We start from the raw sequence: 23,063 nt of genomic DNA on the forward strand, positions 1-23,063 counted from the left end.
AATTTCAAAATTATAAAGCAGAGGCTCTTGATATTAGAAAGTTTTATTTATTGGATGAACCAAAAACTTCGAATTTTTTTATTAAAGGTTGTAGCTCTGGTAATTTTAATGCCAGATTAACCAAATTTTGGAAAATTGCTAATTCAGACATAGTTACTAATTGTGTTAAATTTCAAAATTATAGAGTAAAAGGAACTAATTGTAGAAATTTTTATTTTTGGAAGAATTGAAAAATTTGTACCAAAAGATGTAAAATTAGTAATTTTAACGCCAAAGCAACAAAATTTGGGGAGGTTACTAACTTAAATCCAGTTATTAACTGTACCAAATTTCAAAATTATAAAGCAGAGGCTCTTGATATTAGAAAGTTTTATTTATTGGATGAACCAAAAACTTCGAATTTTTTTATTAAAGGTTGTAGCTCTGGTAATTTTAATGCCAGATTAACCAAATTTTGGAAAATTGCTAATTCAGACATAGTTACTAATTGTGTTAAATTTCAAAATTATAGAGTAAAAGGAACTAATTTTAGAAATTTTTATTTTTGGAAGAATTGAAACATTTGTACCAAAAGATGTAAAATTAGTAATTTTAACGCCAAAGCAACAAAATTTGGGGAGGTTACTAACTTGAATCTAGTTATTAACTGTACCAAATTTCAAAATTATAAAGCAGAGGCTCTTGATATTAGAAAGTTTTATTTATTGGATGAACCAAAAACTTCGAATTTTTTTATTAAAGGTTGTAGCTCTGGTAATTTTAATGCCAGATTAACCAAATTTTGGAAAATTGCTAATTCAGACATAGTTACTAATTGTGTCCAATTTCAAAATTATAGAGTAAAAGGAACTAGTTTTAGAAATTTTTATTTTTGGAAGAATTGAAAAATTTGTACCAAAAGATGTAAAATTAGTAATTTTAACGCCAAAGAAACAAAATTTGGGGAGGTTACTAACTTGAATCTAGTTATTAACTGTACCAAATTTCAAAATTATAAAGTAGAAGCTCTTGATATTAGAAAGTTTTAATTATTGGATGAACCAAAAACTTCGATTTTTTTTATTAAAGGTTGTAACTCTGGTAATTTTAATGCCAAATTAACCAAATTTTGGAAAATTGCTAATTCAGACATAGTTACTAATTGTGTTAAATTTCAAAATTATAGAGTAAAAGGAACTAATTTTAGAAATTTTTATTTTCCGAAGAATTGAAAAATTTGTACCAAAAGATGTAAAATTAGTAATTTTAACGCCAAAGCAACAAAATTTGGGGAGGTTACTAACTTAAATCCAGTTATTAACTGTACCAAATTTCAAAATTATAAAGCAGAGGCTCTTGATATTAGAAAGATTTATTTATTGGATGAACCAAAAACTTCGAATTTTTTTATTAAAGGTTGTAGCTCTGGTAATTTTAATGCCAGATTAACCAAATTTTGGAAAATTGCTAATTCAGACATAGTTACTAATTGTGTTAAATTTCAAAATTATAGAGTAAAAGGAACTAATTTTAGAAATTTTTATTTTTGGAAGAATTGAAACATTTGTACCAAAAAATGTAAAATTAGTAATTTTAACGCCAAAGCAACAAAATTTGGGGAGGTTGTTAACTTGAATCCAGTTATTAACTGTACCAAATTTCAAAATTATAAAGCAGAAGCTCTTGATATTAGAAAGTTTTAATTATTGGATGAACCAAAAACTTCGAATTTTTTTATTAAAGGTTGTAACTCTGGTAATTTTAATGCCAGATTAACCAAATTTTGGAAAATTGCTAATTCAGACATAGTTACTAATTGTGTTAAATTTCAAAATTATAGAGTAAAAGGAACTAATTTTAGAAATTTTTATTTTTGGAAGAATTGAAACATTTGTACCAAAAGATGTAAAATTAGTAATTTTAACGCCAAAGCAACAAAATTTGGGGAGGTTGTTAACTTGAATCCAGTTATTAACTGTACCAAATTTCAAAATTATAAAGCAGAAGCTCTTGATATTAGAAAGTTTTAATTATTGGATGAACCAAAAACTTCGAATTTTTTTATTAAAGGTTGTAGCTCTGGTAATTTTAATGCCAGATTAACCAAATTTTGGAAATTGCTAATTCAGACATAGTTACTAATTGTGTCCAATTTCAAAATTATAGAGTAAAAGGAACTAGTTTTAGAAATTTTTATTTTTGGAAGAATTGAAAAATTTGTACCAAAAGATGTAAAATTAGTAATTTTAACGCCAAAGCAACAAAATTTGGGGAGGTTACTAACTAGGGTCTAGTTACTAACTGTACCACATTTCAAGATTATAAAGCAGAAACGATTGATTTTAGAAATTTTTATTTATTGGATCAACCGAAAACTGCATTTTTTTTATTAAGAGTTTTAACTCTAGTAATTTTAATGCCAAAACAACCAAATTCTAGAAAGTTACTAATTTAAATCTAGTTACTAATTGTGTCAAATTTCAAAATTATTAGACCAAAAGAAACTTTTGTTTTTTGGACGAACTAACAAATGTCTACTAAACATTGTAAATTTGCTAATTTTAAGGCTACAGCAACAAAATTTTGGGAGGTTACTAATTTAGATCTAATTACTAACTACACCAAATTTCAAAATTATAGAGCAAAAACTATTGATTTTAGAAATTTTTATTTATTGGATGAACCGAAAACTGGGAAATGCTTTTTTTAAAGATTGTAACTATGGTAATTTTAATGCCAGATTAATCAAATTCAGGGAAGTTACAAATTTATACCTAGTGACTAATTGTGTCAAATTTTAAGATTATCGAGCTAAAGGAACTGATTTTAGAAATTTTTATTTATTGGATGAACCGAAAACTGCGATTTTTTATTAAGGGTTGTAACTCTGGTAATTTTAACGCCAAAGCAGTCAAATTTGGGGTGGTTACTAATTAAGACCTAAATTTTAGCTGAACCAAATTGCAAAATAACTGAGTAAACGAGACAAAATTTAGAATTTTTATTCGCAGTTTAGACCCAAAAAATCTTAAAAATGTGTAGCTTTGGCACCACAACACTCAAATTTGAGGATTTTTCTAGTCAATTACATGTTCCAATAAATTTCTATTTAAATAAAGCGCGTTATAAATTCACGTAAAAAAATGTCCACTTCTGCATGTGTAAGAATTTTAACCAAGCGCCCACTCCTCCATCAAATCCACTTTCCACCACATGGCATTATCACTCTCCTCCAATTTTTACAGGCCAACATTGAAAAGCGTTAATGATTCGCGTTTGAACACGCACCCATTCGCCCCAAGTTCAAACAAATAAAAATAGAAGCACACTTCTAGAATAAATCAGATCAGCAAAATCATAGGATTGCTATAAACACCTCCTCAAACCTACAAATAGCCTCCTATTTCAAGAAAACAAATCTGAGTCAAACCCAAAAAAAAATTTTGCTAAGCCAGCAAGCCGTGCAGAACCGAATCCAATTTATAGCCAGTGGCTTCCCAATCCGATGAATTAATTTCAACGGATTTCATGTGGAATTTGTATCTTGGCCATCGCTTAAGTGTTGCTGGAGTATTGGGCGATAGGAGCCGAAACCGAGCGAAGTTATATTTGTGCTAGGACTGTGCAGACGCTGGCGTCGCGTAGCTCAGATTACCTGTAGAGGGGCGTCGTCCTTTTATAGACACGACGTCCTCTCTCGACGGAGGAGGCGACGCCGTCAATCTACCTGGCATAAGTATTCTTCATTCACGAAATGGAGGGATTTGCAGGGAGAGAGGATTTCCCAAGTTTCTCAAGGATACTACTGAATAGTTTCCGAACTAAGCACGCGGGTAAAAATAGCGGAAAATGCGATTATCGGGGAAAATTTTGACAGATTGGTGCTGCATTTCACAGCTGTGAAGTGTCGGATAAATCAAAATTATTTGTTTGGAATGCCGAGTTTTGGCTTAAAATACTCAAAAATGTCGGTTTCTCACAAATGGTAAGCTAGGCGTCTTTGGTTGATTGTGCGTTACGCACTTAATAAGACCATTGACGAACGAAAAATCTCAAAATTCTTGAAAAACATCTTTGAAACGTTCAGCATTTCCTGATGGTCGAATCCGACTTGGAGCCTCTGGCAGTTTTCCAACACCCACCTTGGTTAAAATATTTAGGTTATGACTCAAATGTTTTCACTCAGAGAGGACTTTTAGCTCATATTCAGTGATAATAAAATTAAAAATTTTGGCATAAGCTGAAATCTGCGTTTAGATGGATGGCAACAGGACCATCGCATGAGTCACTATTGTTGTTCTATTTTTACCATGTTTGTTTGTTTGTTTCGCTTCCATCGTGTTATTTTGGATAGTAAATGGGACCATAAACCCCGTCCAGTCCAAAAATAAACAAAAAATGGATCATGATTCCTCGAAAAAACGAATCAGATTCTAGAACGCGGTTTATTTTAAAAAATGTGCGATGATTCGAAACGGGAAGCATATGCAATGCGTTACTAGAAAATTTATTTTTGATTGCGGTATTTCGTCGGTTTAAAAAAATTTGATGGGGCAGCGCCTCTAGCAGACGGTCCACCAACCAAATTACAGGAATCTGTAAACTAAACATTCGAAGTTGATCAATTTTGTTGAAATTGTGGTTGATATGGACTGTAGATAAAACATTGTATTTAATTGAACTACTACCAACAAATGAGAGACTAAAGAAAAAATTACTAAAAAGTTTTTATGTTTTGGGTGGGAACAGTGCTGAACAAACGCGATTAAAAGTGAAGGAGCAACTGGCCCATTAGCTCAGTTGGTTAGAGCGTCGTGCTAATAACGCGAAGGTCGCGGGTTCGATCCCCTCATGGGCCAATTTTTTTTCTTTCAGACAACGAAACTTAAAATTTTATCTGTAATTCTCTTATCAGTTATAATTAGTTATATAACAAAATTTTTCATTGGCTGATGATGTAGTAATGGCGTTACCTGTGTATTATTGCTAGTCTTTGTTATGACATTTTTAAGGTAATCTTACATTTTCACAAGATGTGTTTTAAGTTCACTGATATTTTCAACAACAAAGCGTTAAAAAATTTGCAATGGACAAGGAATTTGAAATTAATATTTAAAGCGGCAATTTTAGGCAACCAACATTGCACTTTAAATAGTTTAATATTTGTGTCACTAGATGGCCCTAGTTTACGCAGATTAAATGTCATGTGTCAAACGAACATTTCCTCCATTTTGTTTATTTTTAAGCATTGCAATCCAATAAACACCAAAGATTAATAAATTATTATAATTAATTATTTTTATTTATATAATTAAATAAAGAAAAAATTAAAATGTTGAAAGATAAAAGATAAAAAATATCCCAGCGCATCCACCATTTTTCAAAAATCCACATCTTGAACAAAACTACGCTTTTTCGAATCACTTTTTAGCAGCTGCGTATAAAATGACTTTTCTATTTTCTGTGTTTGAGACAAATTTCTCGTCAAAATATTTATTTTAAAATTTGATTCTTATGTAGAAAGATGCGCGAAAGACGATGGCGCAAATCGTTTCAATTTATCTCATTTGGTTTCAAAGATATCGGACTTTAAACATTTTAAAAAACTAAAATCAAATATCCAAAAATTTAAACCGCTATAACTCGTTTATTTTTAACCATTTTAACGAATTTTAGGTTTTCGGAATCTACGTGAAATTCTGCGTAAAATGAGACTAAAAAGCTCAGATTTGCTCCAAAAATAAGCGAGATATCAACAGAATTAGATTTGGACAAATTCAATTCAAAGATATAAACCTTTGTTCCAAAAAATTATTTTTTTAAACTTTTTAAAATTGAAATAAAACTTGATTCTTTTGTAGAAAGACGCAATAAAGACAATATCGAACTTTAAACATTGTAAAAACTGAAGATCAAATATCCAAAAATTTAAACCGCTTATTTTTAGGCCGATCTTAATAAGTCTTAAGTTTTTGGAATCTACGTGAAATTCTGCGTAAAATGAGCAAAGTCGGCACTACGCACCTTACGCATATTCGCTTTAAGTTAGATTACACGAATAAACACTGCAGTATTTCGGGTTGCCTATAAGTAAATTCTAAAATAAGTCCAACTTCTTTATTTAATATTACTCGGACAATTAGAATATTTAATTTGATAATTGAGTAAAATAAATGTACGAATAAATGAATCACCGTCTGAGCGTTAAAATTTGAAATATGTTGGTAGCCTTGACTGTCATTGAAAGACAATAAACAACAGTGCTACCAACATAATTTTAATTCTATCAAGTGCACCTATCTTTTGAAGTATTTTCCTAGTAGTTTTAAACAGACTTCCAAACAGACTAAAGAACTGTTTGTGTCTTCTCAGACTAAAGAATCATTTTTCTGCCATAATTAAATTGTACTTTAGGTCTAAAGTTACTGTTTCTCTGTCCACCATTTGTCACTCTTCTAAAGAATATTAATAGTCGTTCTTTGAATAAAATCGCGGTCTATTCGCGACTATTGAACACATCCGCCATCATTTATCTCCTGTCACGGTCAGTCAACCCAAAAATTCTGAAAGCCGCTCTAAACAAAATCATCCTTTATTATTAATAGTGAGAGAAGCTAGGCAAAACTATATCTAGCCCGTTCCTGATTTTTTCAAGACCAATTTCCGTACACATGGCTCTGAAGCTAGCGCCAGACACAAAGCCATTAATTTCTTTTCGCGGTTTCGGTTCAACGGATTTTTAAAAGAAAACACGAAATTTATTTCGGTTTCAATGTCGCTGAAAATATTCGCTCTTCTGCGGACTTAACTTTTATTTATTTGAGCGGTGGCTGGAACAACATCAATTATGCGTCCCCAGTGAAAACAATTCAACAATTCCAAATCACGCTTAATGAGACTTTATACAAATTAAACAATTTGTTCTTTAAATAGGCGCTCGTCGCATTTCGGACATTCCCGACTTAAGCCGCGGCGACGCCGAAGGCGCTAAGCGCCGAAATTCGTGCTCAAGTTAGTGGTTAGAATAGTACGAGGTTAGACCAGGATTTTCTTTGATTTCGCGCTAGTTTTTCCCACTTTTGCAGTGCGTGGAATGACTTTAGGGTCCAACGAGTGTTTGTTCGGATTATCCAAAATTGTGACTAATATGCTGAGTGTGCAGTGAGCTATTTTCAAATTATGAGCGGCTACAGAGGCTACGTAAGTAACTTTGAGTCAAGTTTTTAGAGGCATTGACTCAGATGCCAATTTTCTGTTATTAGTTACATAAAGTTTGGCGAATGACGGATTTTTGAGGTGGAATCAGCTGTTTTGGAAAAAGCTGCCAGGTTGGAAAATGGACGTTTAGTTGAATGGTGCGTTTGTGGGCTATAAATTGGATTAAATTTGGCACTACACGGAAACAGTTGGGGATTTATAGGAAATCGTGTAAACAGTTCGAAATTAGGTTCTTAATGGGTTTTTATAATGTGAAACACATTAATTTGCCGAAATTACGAAATTGCTACAAGTTCAATTTTAACTAGAAATAAATATTGTTTATTAATAGTTATAAGTTCAACAAATGGCTTTAGAGACAAACTGTGAAGGTAGAAGCGAAAATCGTGGTCGATTTTGTTTATAAATATTTTGAAATTTTGAATAATTTAAACTCGGAAAATTTTGTTGTACATTTTGAAGTTCAGTGATTTGGCAACTTCACAGTTTAACTGAAGTGCAGTAAATTTAATTGTTTACTTTGTGGGATAAGTGCGTGCTGCGTTTTATCAATATGAAACTTTAAATAGTACAGTGGCGAGCAATAGTAGTCTTGGACCACGTTTTTTCAAAAGTTGAGCTGTGTAAAACCGGCTTTCAAAGTAGGCATGATGATAATCATGAATGTGGGCTTAACAATGACATTACTAGAACAAAAGAAAAAATGACATTGAAAAACTGAAAATTTATTTTCCGAAACTTTGAAGGACCATAACTCAGTTATATTTTAACGAATCTTACCGTTTTGGATTCTGCGTGAAATTCTGCGTACAATGAGTACTAAGATTGCTCCATAAATAAGCGAGATGGCGACCAAGTCTGAATTAGAAACCAAAAGGCAGTTAACTTCCATAATAAAAAAAATAGTTATTTGTGTACTAAGGCCAAAAAGTGTCTCTTTTTTAGCCGAGCTTTTTTTTTAATGGCCGAGGGCAAAATGGCACTTTTTGGCTTCTCGCTGATTTTCGTTGTTTTCTGGCTTGAATTCGCAAAGAAGAGCACGAAATCTACAAAATCGTCACTTTTTATTAAGATTCAACAGCTGAATTGCAAGAAAACAGCAGAATTCTGCACGAAATCATCAAAATTCTTAGAGAAAACCGCATATTTCGATGCAAAACGACGATTTCTCGCTGATTTTCGTTGTTTTCTGGCTTTAATTCGCAAAGAAGAGCACGAAATCTACAAAATCATCACTTTTTATTAAGATTCAACAGCTGAATTGCAAGAAAACAGCAGAATTCTGCACGAAATCATCAAAATTCTTAGAGAAAACCGCATATTTTGATGCAAAACGACGATTTCTCGCTGATTTTCGTTGTTTTCTGGCTTGAATTCGCAAAGAAGAGCACGAAATCTACAAAATCATCACTTTTTACCAAGATTCAACGGCTGAATTGCAAGAAAACAGCAGAATTCTGCACGAAATCATCAAAATTCTTAGAGAAAACCGCATATTTCGATGCAAAACGACGATTTCTCGCTGATTTTCGTTGTTTTCTGGCTTGAATTCGCAAAGAAGAGCACGAAATCTACAAAATCATCACTTTTTATTAAGATTCAACGGCTGAATTGCAAGAAAACAGCAGAATTCTGCACGAAATCATCAAAATTCTTAGAGAAAACCGCATATTTCGATGCAAAACGACGACTTCTCGTCGATTTTCGTTGTTTTCTGGCTTGAATTCGCAAAGAAGAGCACGAAATCTACAAAATCATCACTTTTTATTAAGATTCAACGGCCGAATTGCAAGAAAACAGAAGAATTCTGCACGAAATCATCAAAATTCTTAGAGAAAACCGCATATTTCGATGCAAAACGACGATTTCTCGCTGATTTTCGTTGTTTTCTGGCTTGAATTCGCAAAGAAGAGCACGAAATCTACAAAATCATCACTTTTTATTAAGATTCAACGGCTGAATTGCAAGAAAACAGCAGAATTCTGCACGAAATCATCAAAATTCTTACAGAAAACCGCATATTTCGACGCAAAACGACGATTTCTTGCCGATTTTCGTTGTTTTCTGGCTTGAATTCGCAAAGAAGAGCACGAAATCTACAAAATCATCACTTTTTATTAAGATTCAACGGCTGAATTGCAAGAAAACAGCAGAATTCTGCACGAAATCATCAAAATTCTTACAGAAAACCGCATATTTCAATGCAAAACGACACAAGATTTTTTAGGCGACATCATTAAATTTACAAATTAAATAATTTTTATTTTTGATTTATTGATTTAATCATTTATAACAACTGAATAATTGTAAATATTTATGAATCCAGAAAGGTTCATATTTTCTCTATTTACATTTGCAGTTTCGGCATGTGTAGCTTCACAATTTGTATGAATTATGATGTGCTTTTTAATGTTGTTGCAGCAGCACTGCTAGACATGTTCATTTTCAATAATTCAACACGTCTTTGTTGCACTTTACAGCAGTTTGTCGATTTGATTTTACCCAAATAATTATAAAATTGGGGGTAATGTCGGTATCTTTATGTAATATGCCAAACTATGGATAGATGGCGCCACCACAAATCGGCCAAAAATGTTTGCCAAAAAAGGTCGCTTTTGAGACCTAAAAATTCCATTTTCAGTTTAAGTCGCCTAAAAATAAAATTTTGAATTCGAATTATCGAAAATAGATTTCTAATCTGAAAAATTGCAAGAATAACGATTTCAAAAAGGGTTTCTTTATGTTCGCCTTATTTCCGGAGATATCGAAAAAAATCTTTCAAAATTTGGCCCTCTGGCGTCAATAAAAAATTTTAAACGCCTCCAACTCAGTTATTTGTTGACGTACGAAAAAAATAAAAATATTTTTGGATTTAGCGCAAAATTCTGCGTTAAATGAGTCCATATAGCTCAATTTTCCTTAATAAATAAACGAAATATCGACCGAATTACATTTTCAGAGGGTGATTTTAGGGTCATTTTCAAGACGCTGTTTCGGGGCGAAAACTGCGTTTCATATTATTAAATTATACAGAGTGTCCCAGAACTCGCGCCCCAGAGAAAAGGGGCTTATGGAGGCAACAATTTTGAACCAAAATTTCGAAATTATAATTTTTTAACTCAAAAAATAACCGAAATAAGACAAAAAAACTGTAGCCAATCCTGAAGCTAAACAGATTTTGAAAATTGGTAACGCAAATCTGCAACCGTTGCCAAGATATGAGCAATGTGATTGGCGTTGCTATGTTGCAAATGGGATTTGCAGTAACGCAAGTCACACTTGAAATCGAGCCCTTAGTCAATTTTTGTTTTGAAATTTACCATCTGCATTGCTGTCGGCACACTGCCTTGCTCTATGGGGCGCGAGTTCTGGGACACCTGTATATTGATCGATAGAGCAGCTCGAGATTTATCAACTTGCCAAATCTCAGATCCATCGGGCAAAGAGTCTACGAGGGGTGATCAAAAAACCAAAAATTGAAATTTTTTTATCGATTGAGTCGCAAAATTTTTTAGTGATTAAATTTTCAACTTTTGAGGGCGGATTCTAAAGTACAATGACGCGAGAAAAACGATGGTAAAAACTGTTTCTCCAAATCTTTCGTAGTTTCGGAGATATTGAGCTTTGAAAATATTCCGACTCAAAATTTAATATCCCAAATTTTAATTGCTTATAACTCAGTTAATAGTGGACCGATCTTAACGAGTTTTACATTTTTGGATTCTACATGAAATTCTTCGTAAAATGAGCACTTATACTTTAATATTGCTTTACACATAAGCGAGATATCGACCGTGTCTGAATTAGAGACCGAAAAGCGGCTAAATTCTACACTAAAAAGATTAAAATTTCGAGTTCAAACTAAGACCGATTTTGGAGCTAAAAAATATAAATAATAAACTTGACATTTAGTGGTGGAGCCATCTATTGATAAAACTTGACGTGAATCTACTACAGGTTCCTAACTTATCTTCAACACGAATTTTTGACATTTGTACTAAATTAAACTTCAAATGCGGTGCTACCAACCTATTTCCTAACCGATAAAATTTCCCTAAACGAGTCAATGACGTTTCAAATTCTATTAATTGTCGGCGCACTATATTTCACGACTTCCCTTGCATTTCCAGAGGAGCGTTTTCTAGCCTAGTGTAACAATAACTATAAATAAACAGCCTCAGCTTAATTGTGACATAAAATGTCTAAAATGGGTTCAGTTTCCCTAACTAGTTTCTTAGTGAGTGTGAAGACTACAAAAGAAGCTCTTTGAGGGTACAACTATTGAGAAGAACAAAACCACAAAGAGCTCCTAAACACGCGATGGCTCTTCTCTTATTTCCCTGCAAGTTTGTTGCGAGATGAGCACTAATTTTTTTTCGTGGCGTCGCACTTTTTGTGTAAAAAAATCAACTTTTAAAAGCGTCATTGAATTTTACGCGTTCGGTACGTTGCCAACTCATATCTCAATCGAATAAATCGTAATAAACTCGACACCCCGTCTTGATAAACGTCAGAAAGCTTCTAAACAAGCCTAATTTTAACACACGAATTAATGTGTTAGTCCCACCCCGCATGAATAGTTTCTAATAAACGGCTTAAAACTTCCTCTACTTATCCAACCCCCTAATATCTCAGGACACGTGTCAACCCATAAAAATACCCATAATGCATGTGTTGGCACGACTTTCTCAATACATTCCATAGAATATGATAATACGCCTTCGACACCTTTGAGCTATTTCAAGCCACCGCTCTTTTCATTTTTAACAGATGCAGTCTGATGCGTTTCAGTCATCGCCAATGCCTTTTCAGGTCTTTATCGCGGCGTTGAAGGATGTGGAAAAAGAGAGGATGGCGATTACTGGTGTTTGCGGGTTTACATGGCTAAGGATGAGTCGTAATGCGCGTTTTTCCTAATTTTGATCCTCCGCAGCGAAATCGAGCGAGATCAAAGCCGCAGACTCCACCACGTGTATTTTAAGGAGGAGAGTCACATGCAGGATGGCCACACATATTTTAGTGTCTGTACAAATAGGAGAGGCATAAATAACTTCTTTACGCGCGGCAAGATGCGAATTAATTGACAGTTTTAAGGGGAGTCTGGGCGAAAGATAACGGCGGATTTTAAGGGGAGGGAGAATTTTCGTTATTTCTTACTTTTGGCAGAGTGATGTACTTTACTATGTTAATATTAAAAACTACCATTGATTTTTGGATGGGTGAGAGTGGATTCTAAGCAAGAAAAGCGCGAGAAAAACGGTGAAAACTGCATCTTTCGATCTGTCTTAATTTCGGAGATATCGGGCTTCATACTTTTTGAAGGAAAAATTTCTTTCTTCTTTCTTTCTTTACCTTAAAAATGAGCGAGAAATCGATATCAGAAGTTTGGCATAGTTTTAGTCATAATTTTTGCAAGAAATTGCAACTTTCGACTTTTGGAAAATCTAAGAACTTTTTTTGATGTAAAAAATGCGAAAAAAACGATGGCGCAAACGGTTTTCCAATATTTCTAATAGTTTCCGAGATATTGAGCACGGATTGTTTTGAACCTTCAAAAATCTGGCTCTCTAGCGACAACCCAAAATTTCAAACGGCCATAACTCGGTTATTTGTTGACGAAAATTCAAAAATTCTTATGATTTTAGATTCAGCGTGACATTCTGCGTAAAATGAGACCCAAATTTGTTGAGTTTGCTTAATAAACAAACGAGGCATTGGCCAAAAACTGTTTTGAAAACATCATTTTAGGATGATTTTCAATCAATGTTTTCAAAATGAAAACGACGTTTAATAGCATTGAATTATACATCAGTCGAAAGAGGAGCTCAAAATCTATCTACTGGCCAAATTTGAGATCTATAGAACAAATAGTTTGCGAGTTATGGCCAAAAATTAAAAAAAATGAAAAATTTTCATCGTTTGAGTCGCAATTTTTTTTCGCGAAAAATCGACTATCGAATTTTGGGCTTTTAAGCACTTTTTCTAACGTAAAATGAGCCGAGAAAAACGATGGCGCAAACCGCATCTCAATATCTCTAATAGTTTCCGAGATATTTAACTTTGAAAATTGGGAAAAATGAGAAAAAATGAAAATCAACTATCCGAAACTTTGATCGGCCATAACTCAGTTATTTGTTGCCGGATCTGAATTTAAATCCCAGATTTGGAATCTGCGTAAAATTCTGCGTTCACTGATGTATAATAACTCAAGTTTACTCTAAAAAATAAGCGAGATATCGATATGAGAAATTTGTTATAGTTTTAATCACGAATTTTCGCGAAAATTTGCAAATTTCGACTATTGGAAAATCTAAAAACGATTTCTTATGTAAAAAATCGCGAGAAAGACGATGCCGCAAACCGCATTCCAATATCTGTAATAGTTTCCGAGATATCGAGCATGAATTGTTTCGAACCTTCGAAAATTTGACCCTCTGGCGACAACCCAAAATTTCAAACGGCCATAACTCGGTTATTTATTGACAAATTTTAAAAAATTATCATATTTTTAGATTCAGCGTGAAATTCTGCGTAAAATGAGACCCAAATTTGTTGAGTTTGCCTAATAAATAAATGAGGTATTGGAAAAAAACTGTTTTGAAAACATCATTTTAGGGTGATTTTCAATCAGTTTTCAAAATAAAAATGACGTTTAATAGCATTGAATTATACATCAGTCGAAAGAGGAGCTCAAAATCTATCTACTGGCCAAATTTGAGATCTATAGGACAAATAGTTTGCGAGTTATGGCTAAAATAAAAAAAAATGAAAAATTTTCATCGTTCGAGTCGCAATTTTTTTCGCGAAAAATCGACTATCGAATTTTGGGCTTTTAAGCACTTTTTCTAACGTAAAATGAGCCGAGAAAAACGATGGCGCAAACCGCATCTCAATATCTCTAATAGTTTCCGAGATATTTAACTTTAAAAATTACGAAACATGAGAAAAAATGAAAATCAACTATCCGAAATTTTGATCGGCCATAACTCAGTTATTTGTTGTCGGATCTGAATTTAAATCCCAGATTTGGAATCTGCGTAAAATTCTGCGTTCACTGATGTATAATAACTCAAGTTTACTCTAAAAAATAAGCGAGATATCGATATGAGAAATTTGTTATAGTTTTAATCACGAATTTTCGCGAAAATTTGCAAATTTCGACTATTGGAAAATCTAAAAACGATTTCTTATGTAAAAAATCGCGAGAAAAACGATGCCGCAAACCGCATTCCAATATCTGTAATAGTTTCCGAGATATCGAGCATGAATTGTTTCGAACCTTCGAAAATTTGACCCTCTGGCGACAACCCAAAATTTCAAACGGCCATAACTCGGTTATTTATTGACAAATTTTAAAAAATTATCATATTTTTAGATTCAGCGTGAAATTCTGCGTAAAATGAGACCCAAATTTGTTGAGTTTGCCTAATAAATAAATGAGGTATTGGAAAAAAACTGTTTTGAAAACATCATTTTAGGGTGATTTTCAATCAGTTTTCAAAATAAAAATGACGTTTAATAGCATTGAATTATACATCAGTCGAAAGAGGAGCTCAAAATCTATCTACTGGCCAAATTTGAGATCTATAGGACAAATAGTTTGCGAGTTATGGCTAAAATAAAAAAAAATGAAAAATTTTCATCGTTCGAGTCGCAATTTTTTTCGCGAAAAATCGACTATCGAATTTTGGGCTTTTAAGCACTTTTTCTAACGTAAAATGAGCCGAGAAAAACGATGGCGCAAACCGCATCTCAATATCTCTAATAGTTTCCGAGATATTTAACTTTAAAAATTACGAAACATGAGAAAAAATGAAAATCAACTATCCGAAATTTTGATCGGCCATAACTCAGTTATTTGTTGTCGGATCTGAATTTAAATCCCAGATTTGGAATCTGCGTAAAATTCTGCGTTCACTGATGTATAATAACTCAAGTTTACTCTAAAAAATAAGCGAGATATCGATATGAGAAATTTGTTATAGTTTTAATCACGAATTTTCGCGAAAATTTGCAAATTTCGACTATTGGAAAATCTAAAAACGATTTCTTATGTAAAAAATCGCGAGAAAAACGATGCCGCAAACCGCATTCCAATATCTGTAATAGTTTCCGAGATATCGAGCATGAATTGTTTCGAACCTTCGAAAATTTGACCCTCTGGCGACAACCCAAAATTTCAAACGGCCATAACTCGGTTATTTATTGACAAATTTTAAAAAATTATCATATTTTTAGATTCAGCGTGAAATTCTGCGTAAAATGAGACCCAAATTTGTTGAGTTTGCCTAATAAATAAATGAGGTATTGGAAAAAAACTGTTTTGAAAACATCATTTTAGGGTGATTTTCAATCAGTTTTCAAAATAAAAATGACGTTTAATAGCATTGAATTATACATCAGTCGAAAGAGGAGCTCAAAATCTATCTACTGGCCAAATTTGAGATCTATAGGACAAATAGTTTGCAAGTTATGGCCAAAAATTAAAAAAAATGAAAACTTTATCATCGTTTGAGTCGAAATTTTTTTTTGCGAAAAATCGACTATCGAATTTTGAGCTTTTGAGAGCATTTTCTTCGACTTTTGAGAAATCTAAGACTATTTTTACGTAGAAAATCGGAAGAGAAACGATTTCGAAAAGATTTTTTTTTATTCGCCTTAATTCCGAACATATCGAGCAAAATCGTTTTCGAATCTCCAAAATTCAGGGCCACAACCCAAAATTTTAAACGCCTCTAATTCAGTTAATAGTTGACAAACTAAAAAAATAAGGGTAGTTTAGAATTTAGCCTGAAATTCTGCGTAAAATGAGCCCATATAGCTCAAATTTCCCTACGAAATAAACGAGATATCGACCGAAATAGATTTTCAAAGGGTGTTTTTACAATCATTTTCAAACCTCTTTCAACTAGAATCAAATTTTTATCTATTTGCGGGATCCTTGGGCTATTATTGTCAAGTGCAGGTTGTTACTCTTTCATTCCTAGTCCAGGAGCTATTTCTGAACGCATTTGAGAGTGGACCAGTATCGAATCGCAGATGGTTTATAAAAGAGACCAAGAAGACTCTTCCCGGTTTTGGGCCAGTGCTTCCTGTAGAGTTAATTTCCTAACTGCCCAGCTCAACACCTTTTCAACATCCGAAAAATTACCAACTGTAAAGTTTACGTAACCTAAATATTCCCAACTAGACCACGCCAACACATTTCTTGTTCCTGTAGTTCCTCCATGTTAGTGCGCCAAAAAATTAGAAAGGGGTTAATGACTAGATTAAACAGACCTTTTTAAAGATTGCGGAATTATTTTTACTTCTCCGTGGGATTGTATTTATTTCCCGTTTAAATTTCCTTCTGTTATTATAAACTCAGTTTTTATGGTTTGCGTAGTCCATGAATAAAACACAATCACATAAATCAAACACAAGTAAGCTTCCATTTTTTAACGAGCCAATGTAACTGTTATCTAATAATTATGTACCTTGCAAGGTACATTTTATTACCGCCGTGTTTATGATTAACTAATTTATTACTAGCATCAACCAGTTTGTTTACAATAAGTACTATTAATTGTTATTATTATTAAATAACGGTGCACCGTGTAACACGACCTGACGTTTATACCGGAAAGCATCCGTTCTATAATTACCTTAAACATAATGAATCCAATATGTAAAATCTCGCATCTCTAAAGAAAGCTTATAAAACTGTCAACCGAGTTTACTTTTGCCGCTAAGTAATGTATGGCTTGGGGTTATTTTTAAGTGACGCCCTTATTGACTGCAAACACATTTTTTGGATTGTTGAAGCCAACAATGGAAAGCTTCGACAGGAGCGGAAATTTTTTTTGTGGGGAAATTGAGTTGTTGGCATTAAACCAAAGCGAAATAAATAATATTTGTCGGGAGTTGAGCGATTATTTAATTGACGTTCGACGCGGAGGGTATTTTTATCCGAACTGCAGGAAAGAATTTAACGCGAGGAAAGATACAACGAACCTTGGCATTCATAGTTTCAACTGCCGGATTTTCTTGTGGAATTTTCGGTTTTTTCAACGACGAAAGCGGCAAGATTGTCGAATTTAGGTGTTTTAGAAAATTTTGAAATTCGAGTTTTCGCTAAGAATGAAAATTTCTAAAATTGGTAATTTGTGATCTAAAATTCTGTAATTTAGTACAATTCATAAACGCCTCTTACATAACAAGTCCACCAAATTTGACAGAATTAGTATCAAAATTGTCAAATTTACAGATGTTTTTAAAAAATGAATTTTGAATCCTTCGGAAAAATAAGAATTTCTAAAATTTGCAATTCGTGATCTAAAATTCTATAATTTAGTACACTTCATAAAGGTGTCTTGAGTAACAAGTTTACTAAATTTGAGAAAATTAGCGTCAAAATTGTCTAATTTACAATTTTTTTTAAAGAATTTGATTTTTTTTTGTCTGTCTGAAAAATAAAAAATTGGAAAATTCACAATTTGTGATCTAAAATTCTGTAATTTAGCACTCCTAATAAACGTTTATAAACTAACAAGTTCACCAAATTTTAATTTTCAAAATTGTCGAATTTAAGCAACATTTTAGAAAATTTCAAGATTCGAGTTGTTCATAGGAATTCTAAAATTAAAAATTCGTGATCTAAAATTCTGTAATTTAGTACACTTCATAAACGCGTCTTAAGTAACAAGTTTACCAAATTTGAGAAAATTAGCGTCAAAATTGTCTAATTTACAATTTTTTTTAAAGAATTTGATTTTTTTTTTGTCTGTCTGAAAAATAAAAAATTGGAAAATTCGCAATTTGTGATCTAAAATTTTGTAATTTAGCACACCTAATAAACGTTTATACACTAACAAGTTCACCAAATTTGAATTTTCAAAATTGTCGAATTTAACCAACATTTTAGAAAATTTCAAGATTCGAGTTGTTCATAGGAATTCTAAAATTAAAAATTCGTGATATAAAATTCTGTAATTTAGTACACTTCATAAACGCGTCTTGAGTAACAAGTTTACCAAATTTGAGAAAATTAGCGTCACAATTGTCTAATTTACAATTTTTTTTTAAAAATTTGATTTTTTTTTTGTCTGTCTGAAAAACAAAAAATCGGAAAATTCGCAATTTGTGATCTAAAATTTTGTAATTTAGCACACCTAATAAACGTTTATAAACTAACAAGTTCACCAAATTTTAATTTTCAAAATTGTCGAATTTAACCAACATTTTAGAAAATTTCAAGATTCGAGTTGTTCATAGGAATTCTAAAATTGAAAATTCGTGATCTAAAATTCTGTAATTTAGTACACTTAATAACCACCTTTTAAGAAACATGTCCACCAAATTTGACAAAACTAGCGTCAAAGTTGTTGAATTTGCAAATTTTTTAAAAAAATTTGAATTATATGTCGGTCTGAAAAACAAAAATTTCTAAAATTTGCAATTCGTGATCTAAAATTTTGTAATTTAAAGCGCTTAATAAACACCTTCTAAGTAGCAAGTCTACCGAATTTGCCAGAATTAGCGTCAAAATTGTCGAAGTAACAATTTTTTTTTTAAATGAAAACTTCTATAATAAGCAATTTGTGATCTAAAATTCTGTAATTTAATTCACTTAATAAACACCTTTAAAGTAACATGTCCACCAAATGTGACAGAATTGGCGTCACAATTGTCGAATTTAAAGAATATTTTAAAAATTTTCAAAATTCGAGTTTTTCCTAGAAATAAAAAATTATAAAATTAGTAATTCGTGATTTAAAATTCTGTAATTCAGTACACTTAATTAATACCTTCTAGGTAACAAGTCCACCAAATTTGACAGAATTAGCGTCAAAATTGTCAAATTTACAGAATGTATTAAACAATTTGAATTTTAAGTCCATCCGAAAAATGAAAAATTCTAAAATTTGCAATTCGGTATCTAAAATTCTGTAATTTAGTACACTTAAAAAACGTTTCTAAAGTAACAAGTTCACCAAATTTGATCACTTTAGCGTCAAGTTCGTCGTATTTTAAGAATATTTTAGAATATTTCAAGATTCGAGTTCTTTCTAGAAATGAAAAATTCTTAAATTGGTAATTCGTGATATAAAATTCTGTCATTTAGTACACTTAATAAACACCTTCCAAGGAACATGTCCACCAAATTTAACAGAATTAGAGTCAAAATTGTCAAATTTACAGAAATTAAAATTTCTAAATTCTAAAATTTGCAATCCGTGATCTAAAATTCTGTAATTTAGTACACTCAATAATTTTTTTTCGGATTTACCGCTTTAATAGGTCCATTATTAGAGTACTCAATTTGGAGTCGTTTATAAAGTCCGTTTTTTTTTAAAAAAAAAACATCAACACCGCAATCTTTCCCTGCATTACAACCGGCAACGTTGCCTAGGGAGATTTTTGGTGAGAAAATAGTTGTCAAATTTTTGACATTTCTGAAAATCAGGCAGTGTTTCCGTTAAAAACGTTTCTTTTACAGCCTGTTGGATTACAAATCAAATGATTTAATAGTGAAAAGACTCGGCACAGCCTGAAAGGCCATTTTGTGTAATCAAATTGTCAATTAGGCAGTTAACCTATTTGATTTTATCACCAAAAAGTCACCATCGACGACGTTGCCGGTTGTAAAGTGGTGGGAGAGTGCGGTGTTGGTGGTTTTTTAATAAAAAATGGACTTTATAATGTCTTGTAAAACAGATGTCATCCAAATGACAGTTTTTGATTTGTCATTAAAGGTAAATATTTATTTTCCAAACGAAAAAGAAGAGCTCTGAATCAGATTCAACTACTCGTATTAATGATTCACGTACGGTAGAAGTAACTAAATTTAGTAACTTTTATTTTTGAGCTGTCTAACTAAGGTTATTACTTTTCTAGTGTAATGCTTTGTAGAACAAATGTCATCAAAATGACAGTTTTTGGTTTGTCATTAAAGGTAAATAGTTATTTTCCAAACGAAAAAGAAGAAAATCATCAGAGCTCCGAATCGGATTCAACTAGTTCATCGATTTCATCTTCTGAATCTGACTCTGTTAGTGTTAAAATGATTGAAGGAATATTGTCTACAGCTGCGTCTCCCATGAGTGCTGACCAGTCTTGCCTAATTAATTTTTAGCAATGTGAAACAAAGTTTTTCCGGTTGTTTGGTGTGCATTGCGAAATTGATTTTAACAATAAATTTCTGACTTTCTTTCTGATTTCTGCAGGAAAATATTGTGTTTTCTACGTTTTGAAACTGGTTGTCTTGCAATAGTTGATTTCATCTCGTTTTATTGTCAAATTTGAATGACAAATTTATTTGACAGACAGTGATGCCAATCCTAGTTATTTCAAAAATCCAACGTAGCGACACGAAAGTATCCGTTAGTTACTTCTACCGACCGTGAATAACAAGTCAAACTGCCGCATTTTCTCCTAAAGTTTTCAGTTTTCCCAACGCCTCATTTGCGACGAAAGCGAAACGAACGCCAACACTATTAGAAGCTTCCTGTCTGGAGCAGCTTCCGGTTCTTGTTTCGGTCGACACGACCATTCTAATCAATTCCAATAAATGAGTACTTAGTCACTGTTTAAAAGTGATTTTTATTTCCGGCGACTCCTTCCGGAGACTTTAATTAGCCCTGGTCGGATTTTTCCGAAACGATCTCTTAATTGCGCATTGTTGAGACGCTGGGAAGGAAGAAAAGCCTCAACTCGCTCACTTACAGTTATCCACAAGATGATTATCTAACAGACTAACGACTCTCATGATCCTCCAAATTTCTTATCAAACTCTACCTTTCAGGTGCCTTGGACCAAATCGCCGCCTTCCTCCTCAAGCTACTCAACGCCCAGCTCCACCAAAAAAGACTCCACATCAACCTCGTCCAAAGTAAGAACAATCACCCGACCACTTATTTATACCCACAAAAAAAAACTTTGGATCGCTTTCGTCTCGGTCGCCCCGACGCCAATTATCACAATTCATTAACAAGTTTAACGATGTGTTCTAAAGCGTCGCGGCGGCGTTTTGCATAACCGGAATTCTTCTCCTGAACTGTGTTGTTGCAGTACGACTCGACTTTTGCCAAGAAGAAGCCGGAGGATGATAAAAGCGCCACGACGAGGATCGCCAACAAGTACGGCGCCTACGGGTCAGGCTACCAGCGCGACGCCGCTGCCTCAGGTTAGTATACCTCCGCCGAAGAACTTAACATCAGTTGGTTTTGCAGGGTCGTACTCAAACCGACTGAAGCCGGCTCTGGAGAAGAAGGAAAGTCATCCTCCGGTGTCGTACCGGAGTTTAGCCCGGACTACTCCTCGCTCGCGGGATCCGAGTCCGGATAAGAGTTCTTCTTCTAGTTATAATTACAATAAACTTTATCCGACGCGACCCTACGCAAGATCTACCAGTAGGGAGCTCGATATTCCGACCACTATTCCGAAGTATACAGGGCGAACCTCTGTTAATAAAGACGAGGGGACGAGCCGGCGATCTTCACTTAGTCGCGAAGACTTAACAGTTCCATCGAGGTATGGAGGACGATCCTCCACCACCAAAGACGATGTGGTTTCCCGGTACACCGGAAGATCTTCAATTACGAAGGATGAAGTCCAGAAGTACGGCGGAAGATCCTCTCTTAATAAAGACGACTTGGTGCCTAAATACGGCGGACGCAGCTCGACTACCAAAGAGGACCTCTTGAAGTACAAGTCAACAAGTCGCGCCCCGTCGCGTGAAGACCTCTCCTCCTCCTCCAGCTCGCAGAAGTACATCAACAGTCGGTTTCTCCCGAAGAACACCATCGAGAAGAGTCACACCGCCTACACGCGACCATCTTCCATTAGATCGAACGAAACTATCAGAAAAAATCGAGAGTTATTGAACGTTCTGCACGCGCAACAAGAACAAGAGCGCGCGAGTCGTCCTCCTAGCAGATGCTCTTCCATCACCCCCGATGACCATGGAGTCAAAACTCCGGCACCGAAAGACGAAGCTGTGGAGATGGAAACCGTGGCCACCATCACCAGAGGGACTTCGCCATCGCCCACCACCTCCAACATCGCGCGAGCGCGCCGCACAGAACTCGCCAAAACGGTGGAGAAGCAAATCACACGCCCCAAACTCCGAATCGGAATCGACAAAGAAGTGCAGTCCGATCGCATGGACGACACCACGAAGAACTCGAGGTTTTCGGGCGCGTCCAGGATGACCGCGACTCCGTGGAGTTCCTTCCTCGACATGAAGTTCTCCGGTCCGAAAGAAACGAGTCCTAAAGTCTCCAGAAACAACTCCAGCAAGAGTTTGAGCGAGAAGAAGTCGCCTCCAAAGAGCAAAACGTCGCCGCCGAAGCAATCCCTCCCGCCGCAAATCCCGAAGAGCGACAGCACCAAGTCGACGTCTCTACATTCCATTACCACAAACAAAGACTTCCGGAAGTCGGTTCTCAACATGAGCACCGAAGGCGGGAAGAAGAAAGTCGGGCGGAGGAGCAACTCGGCGAGCTCGGCGGAGTCGGAAACCGACGTGCAGGCGTCGGAGGCGACGGACGTTTCGGAGAATTTGACGAGTTGCACGTCGTACCATAAGAGTTCGAGCTCGAAGTTGCCGCAGAGGGTGGAGAAGGGGGCGCAGAGGAGTCGCAGGTCTCCGAGTTCGGACGCCAGCACGAGTTCTTCGTCCGCGAGCGAGGAGGAGAAACGGGAGGTGAAGGCGACGGCGTCGCGGACGTCTCTTGCGGTGTCTTCGGCGGACGAGGTGCCCAAGCCTCCTCCGAGTCCGAGGGTGAAGTCAGAAGCTGAGGCGAAGTCGTTCTTGATGAGGGCGCTGGCTCCCGTTACCAATTTGTTCAAAGCCGCACCAAAAGGTGATTCTTACTTCAATTAGT

The 23,063-nt window shown here is 34.5% G+C and overlaps 1 protein-coding gene and 1 non-coding gene across 6 annotated transcripts in view; both read left to right on the plus strand.

Annotated features, from left to right (window-relative positions):
• Positions 1-4,764: 4,764 nt before the first annotated feature.
• On the plus strand, positions 4,765-4,838 carry TRNAI-AAU (transfer RNA isoleucine (anticodon AAU)). The gene has a single exon. It is a non-coding gene; the product is annotated as a tRNA-Ile (tRNA).
• Positions 4,839-6,976: 2,138 nt separating this feature from the next.
• The window catches only part of Fhos (Formin homology 2 domain containing), a 101,393-nt gene continuing 85,306 nt past the window's right edge, over positions 6,977-23,063 (plus strand). For 3 of the 5 annotated variants that reach the window (XM_088030818.1, XM_088030819.1, XM_088030821.1), the window contains exons 1-4: positions 6,977-7,179; positions 20,981-21,067; positions 21,247-21,361; positions 21,408-23,042. In XM_088030818.1, coding sequence (XP_087886944.1) covers positions 7,159-7,179; positions 20,981-21,067; positions 21,247-21,361; positions 21,408-23,042 — 1,858 coding nt within the window. In that variant the 5' untranslated portion in view covers positions 6,977-7,158. The remainder of the gene's footprint in view (positions 7,180-20,980; positions 21,068-21,246; positions 21,362-21,407; positions 23,043-23,063) is intronic. The other 2 variants (XM_088030822.1, XM_088030820.1) reach the window with 1 other exon arrangement.

Source organism: Gnatocerus cornutus, chromosome 2 (assembly GCF_029298725.1).
Source record: "Gnatocerus cornutus isolate USDA-ARS CGAHR chromosome 2, icGnaCorn1.1, whole genome shotgun sequence".
Taxonomy (NCBI): Eukaryota; Metazoa; Arthropoda; class Insecta; order Coleoptera; family Tenebrionidae; genus Gnatocerus; species Gnatocerus cornutus.